The sequence below is a fragment of the Adiantum capillus-veneris genome, chromosome 9 (genome assembly GCF_014529385.1).
Source record: "Adiantum capillus-veneris isolate H3 chromosome 9, ASM1452938v2, whole genome shotgun sequence".
Lineage (NCBI taxonomy): Eukaryota > Viridiplantae > Streptophyta > Polypodiopsida > Polypodiales > Pteridaceae > Adiantum > Adiantum capillus-veneris.
The window spans coordinates 11,984,250-11,995,670 of record NC_140939.1 but is presented as its reverse complement, the minus strand read 5'-3'; the positions used below and the strand labels follow the sequence as shown (position 1 = coordinate 11,995,670).

The following is an 11,421-nucleotide window of genomic DNA, read 5'->3' as shown; positions in this document are numbered from 1 at the left end:
ATAATATGTGCTATCAAATCAATCTGCATTTCTATAACCATAGGGTTGCAACTTAACATCAACCCTATAAAAGAGTGCATGACCCAAAATGCACTCACATAGTGAAATGTGCAACTAACTACATCCAAGTGTGGATTCCTGGGACACGACATAAACTGACTCACCAAACTAGCTGTGTAACTCAAATCTGGATGTGAGATAGTCAAGTACATGAAAATACTCAATAGGACAATCATACATACCATACTTTGTCAACATGTCCAAAGCATATTGCCTTTATAATAGCCATACACCCTCTTATGTGAAAATATTCTTAATGCCCAAAAAGTAATGCAAACATTCTTAATCTTTTATCTCAAATTCTTGCATAAGTAGGGCTTGTACACCCTCTACTTTAGCCACATTATCACCTCCAACAATCAAGCCATCCACATAGATGTATATCACAACAATTCTTCCTTCATTCTTTTGCACATGCAATGAAGACATCTAAAAACCCAAAGAGATGAGGAATTCCACAATCCTCTCATACCAAGCTCTATGTGCCTACTTTAGCCCATATAATGATTTCTTTAACCTACATACAAGATCACGTAGCCTCATATTCACATAGCCATGTGGCTGCTCCATAAAGATAATCTCATCCAAGTTGCATTCAAGAAAGCATTCTTTACATCCTTTTGTTTCGACACCCATCCTAAACTTGTAGCCACTACAATAAACACATGAATGATAGCCATCTTAGCTACTAGGCTGAACTTATCCTCATAATCAATGCCTTAAATTTTTGCATAAACCTTGGCCACAAGCCTTGCCAATGTACCTACTCACATTGCCATCAGCATTGTTCTTTATCTTGAAGACCCACTTGCATCCAATTTTCTTCTTCCCCTTTGGTAGTGGCACAAACTTCCATGCTCCATTTGCATCAAGGGAAACCTTCTCCTCATCCACCATAGCACCATTCTCAAAACAAGTGGGTTCTACTTCCTCTATAATCTTTGCCATATTTTCACAATGACGAGCCACATAATTGTTATAAGTCAATCTCTGCACGCGATTTCTTTCTCTCTCATATGTGCATGGTCCAGGATCACTTCGATGTGTTTTATTCCCTTCTTGCATCCCACCTTGCACCTAGACTCTTCACAGAGGGTATGCCAAACTCTGCTCAAAACCAATGTTGTTACCATCATCATGACCTACACTCAAATTTGGTAGCTTAAGGCATCATCAACTTTTTCCTTTCCTTTTCTTGATACATTTGAAGAGATAGCAGGGCTCACTCTTTCACATAAACTACCACTCCATGACTTCTCACCATGATATGCACTAGGTGACCCTTGCAACCCACTCAAAACCTATAATTACACTTGTATTTTTTGCAACCACATGCTCTCTTACATCAATCCCTACACCATCCTTCAGATCAGCGTACCAACTTGCCATTTCATACAAAACAACATATTTTCTCATCTTAAACTCAAATGTGATAGGATTGTAACACTTATACCCTTTCTGCTCAAGGAAATATTCAATGAACACACATTTTTCAGCTTTCAAGTCAAACTACTTATGAGCTCATCCAACACATGCACATAGCAATACGTCCAAAAATTGAACATTTAAAACATCCAGTTTTTCATCACAAAACTTCTCTTCTAGTGTCATATCATGCACTACAATAGTAGGGGTCCTTTTCATAATGTAAACAAATATAGCAATAGCCTCAACCCAATAACAATGAGGCATGTTCTTCTCATGCATCAGCACTTTAGAAACTTATGTTATGTGCATATTCTTTCGCTCAGGAACACTATTTTACTGAGAAGTGAACCTGCATGAAAATTGCCTCTAAATTTCATGCCTTGTTAGAAAACCATTGAACTTATTAGAGAAGTAGTATCCCCCTCCATCAGACCTCAAGGACTTCACATGTTTCCCAGTCTAATTTTCAACCATTGCTTTGGAATTTTGAAAGTGTGTAAACGCATCACTTTTTGGCTTCATGAAATAGACCCATACCTTCCTTGTATGGTCATCAATGAAGCTCACATAGTGCCTACATCCACCCATAGACATAGTCTTTGCCTGACTCCATACATGTGTATGTGCTAGTTCCAACACATGCTTGCTTACATCTTATCATCGTCAGGAAAGGATGCTTTCCAAATTGACAAGCTTTACAATTTTTTTTCATTTCATCAGATTTAAATGCTAGCAAACCTACAACCATCTCTTTTGTTTCCATTTTATTTAGTCTTTGCAAATCTACAGGACCAATATGCTTGTGCCAAATCTCAAAATCTACAACAACTCCTGCACCTTGTGCAAACATGACAACATTCACCTTGGGCACAACTACATCCACATTAAACATTCTGTCCAATTTATTTTCTTGTACAACCAATCTTACATTCTTCTTATTCTCTTTGATGACATAGAGAACATCACAGCTAAACCTAACATGAAAGCCTTGCTCAATCATTGCCCAACACAAACCAAATTCTTTGAGACATTATGTACATGCAGTACATCAGCCAAGTACTTCAATTTACCATTTGTCATAGAAAATGGTACATTTTTTAATGCATAATGGGATGTGCAGTATCATTTCTAGGCTCTATATATCTAGGACTATGCTCCTCCATCCCACTATCTCCATCATCTCCACATGCCACCCTTAATCAACTTCTCCAAAGCCACCACTTCTCTCGATCATGGGTTTTCCCGACCAAAGATAGTTGCAATGCACTACACCACAACCATGCTTTCATAACATCCACCATGCCAATTAATTTTGATAACAAGGATGGGTGGAGGAAGTTGATGGCATGTGCTTTTGTTAAAAACCTTGGCACGCCGAGTCCTACAAGATAATTCCTCCAACACCCGGCTTTTCCCAACTAGCATAAGCAAGGATGACCAACAACATAACTAAGCCTGTTCTAGATCTGATTGGAGCTCAGATACATTCGACTCAATCACAAAGACAAACTTGTATGAACTAGGGTTGCAGAGAAACGCACACAGCTTGGAGAAGACAAAGGAAGCTCAAAGCACACAATAGAGAGTGTGTTAGTATGAAATGGAAAGATAGATAGCCCTAGAGTGATGGGTGTATATACAATGCTTGGGGGAAAAAACCTCCTAAAGAGGGAAAAAATGTCTCGACTGTCCTAGTGTGTTCACACACATCACTACCACATGTATATGGTAACAAATCCCCCCCGGAGTGATGCGGTGAACGAGAGCTGGCACATGAGTAAAGGGAAGTGCCATTCCCTGAGGACATGATCAGTCCACAAAGGGGAGTAAGCCCAAATCTTTGTGGAAAGATTCAAGCTTCTCACAACAATGCCTTTGTGAAAAGATCTGCAAGGTTGTCCTGTGTTGGCACATAAGCCAAGCTAATCTCTCCTGCTGAGAGCCTCTCCCTGACATAGTGGTAATGCACCTTAATGTGCTTTGTGCGAGCATGAAAAACTGGGTTCCTCGCAACTGCCAATGCGCTCTGACTGTCAGTGTAGATAGTGTTGGCAGTGTCCTATCCAACACCCAAATCAGCCATAAGGCGTCTGAGCCATACACACTCAACCGTAGCTGTGAAGACTGCCCTGTACTCAGCCTCACAACTCGAAGTGGACATAGTAGGTTGCTTCTTGCTCAACCATGATATACATGAACTGCCAAGCATGTAACAAAAACCACTTGTGGACACTCGCATGTCAAAACAACCAGCCCAATACGAGTCCAAAAAAGCATGTAAGTTTGGCGGCAATGATCCCCCCTTGGGATAAAACAAGCCAAGATGTAAAGCGCCACTAAGGTAGCAGAAAATCCTCTTAACAGCCTGCCAATGATTAGACCCTGAGCTATGCATAAATTTGCTGACCTATGAGACTGCAAATTGAATATCTGGCCTCGTGTTGCATACATAAATGAGGCAGCCAACAACAGTTTGGTAAAGAGTGACATCAGCAGGATCGCCAGCATCATGTAGACTCAACTTCAAACTTGTTTCCATGGGAGTGGCAATAGGTTTGCAATCCTCAAGTCCAAACTTCTATGCAACTTTTCTGACACAAGGAAATACCACCATCACACTGCTTAAACTGTATAGCCAAGTAATGATGCAACAGCCCCAAATCTTTCATCTTGAAAGTAGCATTCAAATCAGCCTTAAATTCAGCAATATGTCTCTCATTTGGTCCAGTGATCATCAAATCATCGACATAAAGAACCACGATGAGAAGTACATCACCCTCACTCTTCACATACAATGTGCTTTCTGCTGGACTGTTATGAAAGCCTCGGTTAACCAAATGAGTGTCAGCTTTCTCATACCAAGCACGAGGAGATTGATTCAACCCATACAAAGCCTCCTTACATTTGCACACTTTGTCCTCTTGTCCTTTTATGACAAAACCGCGAGGCTACATTAGATAAACTTCCTCAAATATGTCACCATTCAAGAAAGCAGTAACAATGTCTGATTGATGTACATCCCAACCAAAATGAGTTGCCAATGCACACAGAAAATGCACAGTAGTAATACGATAGGTGGGAGCAAAAGTCTCTTCATAATCTATTCCTTTTTTTATGTGCATAACCCTTTGCAACTAGTTGAGCCTTATGGCGATCGATCTCACCATCCGGCCTTTTTTCCAGGAGGCAAATCACATAAAGTCCATGTGTCATTTTCTATAAGTGCATCATATTCTGATTGCATGGCAGCCATCCAATTTTCTGAATTCTGTGTTTCATCAAAAGACAGAGGCTCCTCAACGTCATGTAAGCTAGACACAGCCAAAGCATAAAAATCTGATGCATAAGATGCATGGCGAGTGCTTGAACGAGTACGACTAGACAAAGGTGCATCCAATTTACTATCATGCAAAGTGTGCACCAGCCATTTTGGCATACCTCTAGCCTACTAATTTTTAGCCCTTTCCTCATCAAGTACATCATGTACATCTGCATCAGTAATAGGCTGATCTGCAACATTTTCAAAAAACCCCATAGACTGTACATTTGCCTCATTGGAAATTACATTCGTATTTCCACCAGAGAAAAGAGGCAACAAAGTGTCATAAATGTCCTGTGAGCTTACATTACTGTCTCTAGTACATGACAGCAAGGGCTGAACAAAATCTTCCACAAACACTACATCCCGTGAAACCAGAATATGCTTTGTTTGTGGATGATATAACCTATAACCTTTGCTTTCAGCACTATAACCAACAAAAATACATTTGACAGCCTTATCATCCAATTTTTTGCGCTATGTTTGTGGCACCAAAGCATATGCCAAACAGCCAAAAACGCGCATGTGCTCAATAGAAGGCTTTCTATCATGCCATGCTTCATATGGAGTAATAGACTGCAAAACTTTCGTAGGACACCTGTTAAGTACATAAGTGGCACACATGATGGCCTCAAGCCAAAAAGAATGCGGCAAAGCTTGACTTTTGACCATACATCGTGCCATTTCCGTCAGTGACCTGTTTTTCCTCTCAGCAACACCATTTTGCTGAGGTATATAAGGCACTGTACATTGGCGTTTTATCCCACGACTAGCCATAAATGCATTAAATTCATGAGACATATACTCCCCCCCTCGATCGGAATGGAGGGTGCCCATAGTACATTTCGAGACATTTTCACCCATAGCCAGAAATTTTTGAATCACATAAAAACTTCGGACTTCGCTTTAAGTGGAAATACCCATGCATGCCTGGAGTAATCATCAATGAAAGTCACGAAGTATAGGTAATTGCCCAAGGATGGACTTTACATGGGCCCACAAACATCACTATGCACAAGCTGCAACCTGCATGTGGCCCGAATTGAACCATCCTTTGGAAACTTAGAACGTTGCATCTTACCTAAAATATAGCGTTCAAAAACATGTTTGACAGGTGCTTCAAGAGGCGGCAAAGAAGCACCTATATCAGATTTCTGCAAATGCAACAAACTGGAAAAATTCAGATGACCAAAACGTGCATGCCAAAGTTTTGCATCTGAAATAGCCCTTGAATCTGCAACAGCATTTGCAAAATTTTGTCCACACTTGTCATACAAAGTGAGCTTATACAACCCACGGCACAAAAAGCCAGAAGCAACAATATCATCACCAAAACTAAGATCATGAACTGTACATCTGTCATCCACAAATTTGACTACAAGTCCAAGTCTAGCAAGTGCGGATATAGACAAGAGATTCTTCTTGATCCCAGGTACATAAAGTGCATCAACATGTGTGAAAGAACTGCCATTAGCAGCAGTAAGCACAATCTTTCCAACTCCCTGAACCGGATAAGAGGCATTGTTGGCACAAGTGACTGAATTCCCATGAGGGACAAACTCGAGAGAGGTGAGCAATTCACGATGTGAGGTAATGTGCTTTGTAGCACCACTGTCGAAATACCACACATGTGAATCTGCAGCAAACAACTGACAAGCATGCATCATGGACAACAGGATTGTAAGTGCACTCTGCACTAAAAGTCCATTCTGCATCAATATCAGCATTACAGTCTCCTTCTACAGAAGACTCAACAATGGCTGCATTTGTCGTGGAACCAGCATTTGCAGTGGACCCACCCTCTTTCTTCTTAGCCTCTTTGGCCTTCAACTTAGGACATCACTTGATCAAGTGATCATTAGATTTACAATAATGACAACGCATCTTCTTTTTTCCCTTATCACCATAATTACCAGACGAAGTGCTGCCAGCAGAAGCATTGGGAACATAAGTTTTTCCACTTGCAGCAGAACCATAAGAAGTGGCTGCATTGTTGTTACCACCCTTTCTTTGAGAAGCAATAAAAGCTTGTTCAACTGCACCGCTTTCTAGTCCTGTTTTTTCTGGAAAGTGACTCTTGCAATAGCAATGTGCATAATGCATCAAAGTTGACAACTTCTGGATTTCCTTGGGTCATGAGTCTCCAAGTACTAGCAAAAGTCTGGTAAGAATCTGGTAAGGCATCAAGAACAGTCTGCACAAGGGAACTGTTTGAAATGACTTCACGTGAAGAAATAAGTTGCTCATTGATATCCTTGACACCAGTAAGAAAAGTGTCCATATCATCTTCCTCATGCATAATCTTTGACTCCAGCTCTTTACGCAACAAAGCAATTTTAGCCTCATGGCGGCTTGCATAAAGACCTGCTAGAATATCCCAAGCCTATTTTGCAGATTTTACTGAACGGATGTGAGGAACAATGGTGCACTTCACAGAAAACGCAATCAATGCATGAGCATGCGCATCCTTTACATCCCAACGAGCTTGTTCTACCGTAGGAAAAACAACTCTAATAGCAGCAATCCTTGCAGCAAGATCTGCAACATCTTCAACATCGCCTACATCCTCAGAACCAGGACGTACATCAATGCCCTGCACAATATTCCAGACGCCCTTGACACAAGAACGTGTTGCATCATATAAGCCCACACATCTTGAACACATCTCTGTTGCTGTTAGCCATGGTAAATGCTGCAACTGATGTGAAAACTGCCCAAAAATAGGAGAAACAAAGCGGGCACAACACGTGCTATATAGCACAAACCGTAGAAGACTATAAGGCACATGTTATGCACAAAATGGCACTGATTTTTTTTTTGCACAAAATGACAAAATAGCCTGTGTAGTCCTGCCTATAGTGGAAACGGAGGTCGAAATGAGCCCAAATCAAAAATTTGAGCAGACTGTGCTCTACGAGTTCACCCGAAATATTTGTCGACCTGCGAACGCTCATCGGAGAAAGTGAGCAGGCTTGTGCTGAAGCAGCTGGCGACTAAGCTCGGGAGGATGTAACCTGCTCTGATACCAATTGTTGGAATTAGGGTTGCAGAGAAACGCACACAGCTTGGAGAAGACAAAGGAAGCTCAAGGCACACAATAGAGAGTGTGTTACTTAGTATGCAATGGAAAGATAGATAGCCCTAGAGTGATGGGCGTATATACAATGCTCGGGGCAAAAAACCTCCTAAAGAGGGAAAAAATGCCCCGGCGGTCCTAGTGTGTTCACACACATTACTACCACATGTATATGGTAACAAAAATCCATCCTTTTGGTTATATTATTAGCAAAAATGTATGTTCTTTGTGTCGCATCTGGCAAGCACATCTTGCACTTAAGTGTACCAACAATATAGGATGCTTCTCATTGATTACAGACTTGACAAATATCCTTCAGTACATCAAATTCCATATATTTCAGGATAACCTTGCCTTTATTGAAATCCAAAATAAAACATAAAGTAGATAAAACTCTACATATGTACTAAAATTTATTTTCACACCATGCCCAAGAAACAACATGACATTGTTGAGGTACTTCTTTTCCTATTCAAATAGTTCTGTTTCCCCAACTTGTATATATGCCCATCACTCTAGGGTAATGATTATGTTTATATTAGTACACTTAGTAAATACTACTTCATTTGTTGTGTTCTTTTGAGCTTCTCCTTCATCTTCTCCATCTTTGTATGCATTCTTTAAGCTGTATTTCCAATAGGAATGTGTCATACCATCCTATGTCATTGAGTTTGAGTGCTCATTTGGACGATGAGGCTACCCATGTCTCTTGAACTTATGATTAAGAGATTATGATTAGCCTAGATACTTGATTTACACACTTATGGTACCTACTTGATAGGTGGTGATGACAAAGATGTGTGTGGGGCATGGAAGAGTCAAGCATGTTTCTCTTGAGGTGCAAGGGCACAAAGTGGACTTTGATATCTATGACATGAATATACAATTTGTAGACATAATTTTAGACCTTCATTGCATTGTGGCTACCGGCATAAGTCATTCTCATTCATGGCTAATGGTACACATGTGCTATTAATGGGAGAATAAAATGTTCCAACTTCACCACTCAAATTCTTATTTTATTTGAGCAAAATGAATCAAATAGAGGATGTGTTTTTTTAATATGTGTTGTCTCTTTTTTTCCGATAGATGTTAGTGTTAAAGAAATCTCTAAACATAATGAAATTCATTCCTCAACCTTGTATTCCCCTTACCTCTCCCCCCCCCCCCCCCCCCCCCCCCCCCCCCCCCCCTCCCCCCCTTGTTCCGTGCGGCTATCCTATCAACGGATCAATAGTTGCTTAATGAATCTAAAGGTGTTTGCTTGGAGGACTTATTGACTAGATTTATACCTAAGCATTTGCTGCAACATGGCATTGATGTTGTACAAGGAATCAAGATGATCAATGACATCTTTGCCAAGTTTTATGAACACAACCTTTATGAAAAGGAGAAAAAGAATGAGTTTTTGGAAACCAAACTACATTATCTTGCACATATTATTTATAATCAAGGTCTCCAAATGGATTAGGCCATGCTTGAAGACATTTTCAAGTGGCCTTTTTCCATCAATTCAGAGGATAATCTGGCTATTATCAGGAATTAATCAAGGAGTAAGCTAAGATAGAATTTCTATGGTAGACCAAGTAAAAGCTGAAGGATGTGCTTTGGGGTGAGGACTAGCAATGCAGCTTGATAAGATTAAAGTGACAATAGTCATTACTCTCATGCTAGGAATTGTAGATCCTTACAAACCTTTTATATTAAAAATTGATGCTAGTGATAGAGCATTACTTCAGGTTGGATAAATATCAACAAAATTACTCTACTTATGAGAGACAACTTCAACTTGCTATTATCTATGATTAAGCACTGGTGACATTGTCTGAGCCCATGAGTTAATGTAAAAAATTTAGTTTCATGGTCAAGCCATCATTACTACAAGGGATAGAGAGTTGTGATAGTGAAATCACCAAAGAGCTCATCAAGGAAGCCTTGAGCATCCTTGAGGGCACATACGACTTGGCTGACCAAACCTTACCTCTTGACAATGATATAACCTGCATAAAATTGATGGGCTAGAATCTCACTTTAGAACAGATTGAGCTTCCTTTGAGGATCACACTGCAACACTTCCAAGTGCCAAATTAGATCTGATATACAAGGACACTAAGGCCTCTAAATACAACAATGGTAGGAGCTCTCTTAGAAGATCGGATAGTCTACTATGACTTTGCAAGATATCTATTGGACTCCTTGGTCAAAGATAGCATGAAGAATCAAATAGATATTAAAGATACATCAATAGAGAACCAATGTAAACATCCAAAACATATCAATTTGGGGGCATGATGGAATTCTTCTTGCTAGAAAAGAATAATTAGAGCTAATACAAGCAACAAAATACCACGTCAAGCTTGTCAAGGGATTAACAACATCTTCCTCTGCTGCCACTAGATCTTCAAAAAGAGAAACAAGAGGAGACTAGATGGAGAGGAAGTGACCATAAGTAGTAGGAGAATAAAAGGAGAGAGAGACTTGACATACAAAAATAAACTTCTTCTTGCAACAACTCATCTTAAACATACAAATTTCCAACCACTCAACTGATGGTACAAGCTCTACATGCTTTAGGGGATCTACCCCACTATCATGGGAGTTCCTACTCCAACATCCCCCTATAAGACTGACGGTTAAAAAATTAATAAATTGATAAATATGTGGACATGTGGAGGAGTATGAAAATCCACTGAAAATAGGATTCCAAGCCCTAATTAGACAACATAGAGTATGTGTACTTCTCTTTGAAGATATTGGAATAGAAAAATCAAAATAAAATTAAAAAAAAAACATACATAATATTTTTTACCTTATCATGTTTGTCAAGCACAAGTTTTCCATAGGAATCTTTCACTGGTTTACTTTTTACAATTACACTTGGCTATTTTGAGGAGCGGCGGGCTAGTGAAGGCAATGTAAGGGATCATGTAAATGTGGGTAGTGGAAAGGAATAGAGGTTCACAACAAACTCCTAGCCCCTCAGTGGTACAGCTTGAGACTTGGTGGCACAATGGGCGAGCTAATATGTAAGTGCAACACAGCAATGGAAGCACTAGAGTGGGGAGAGACAACCAGATTCTTTCACAACTCCATAACACACTAGTTTCCTTGGTTGTCTAAAGCTAATGGAGTATTATTGAAAAATCCTTATTGGAGAGAGATTGCTAGAAAGGTGAATATCAAAGGTCTCTAATGATTGACCCAATTTTGGGACATCAATAGTAAGTGCTAGAAAGAGACAGACCAATTGGCTTCTTAGTTTCACCTAAATGACACTGAGAGACTACTGGTCAATAGAGTTGTGGAAGGGTTGGACAATCTCTTGGTTCCTCTCTACTAATCCAATTTTGAGTGGAAATATTGGAAATGGCCCCAGAGCAGTCATTTCTACAAACCGCATACCAAGGGTATTTAATATGCTCTAATGCACAAGGCTGATTGGTTTGTCCCCGTTGTGAGCGGGATGAAAACACACACAGCGCCTCTATAACGATCCGACACACACTCTTGGGAAGATACACACACACACTATGGGGCA

The 11,421-nt window shown here is 40.1% G+C and overlaps 1 protein-coding gene across 1 annotated transcript; it reads right to left on the bottom strand.

Annotated features, from left to right (window-relative positions):
- Positions 1-342: 342 nt before the first annotated feature.
- On the bottom strand, positions 343-2,488 carry LOC147450139 (uncharacterized). The gene is made up of 6 exons (XM_086520417.1): positions 2,140-2,488; positions 1,609-1,679; positions 1,372-1,518; positions 824-1,137; positions 586-712; positions 343-489 (listed from the first exon to the last, which is right to left on the bottom strand). Exons 1-6 carry the CDS (start codon positions 2,486-2,488, stop codon positions 343-345), a joined length of 1,155 nt encoding a protein of 384 aa, XP_086376543.1.
- Positions 2,489-11,421: the final 8,933 nt, after the last annotated feature.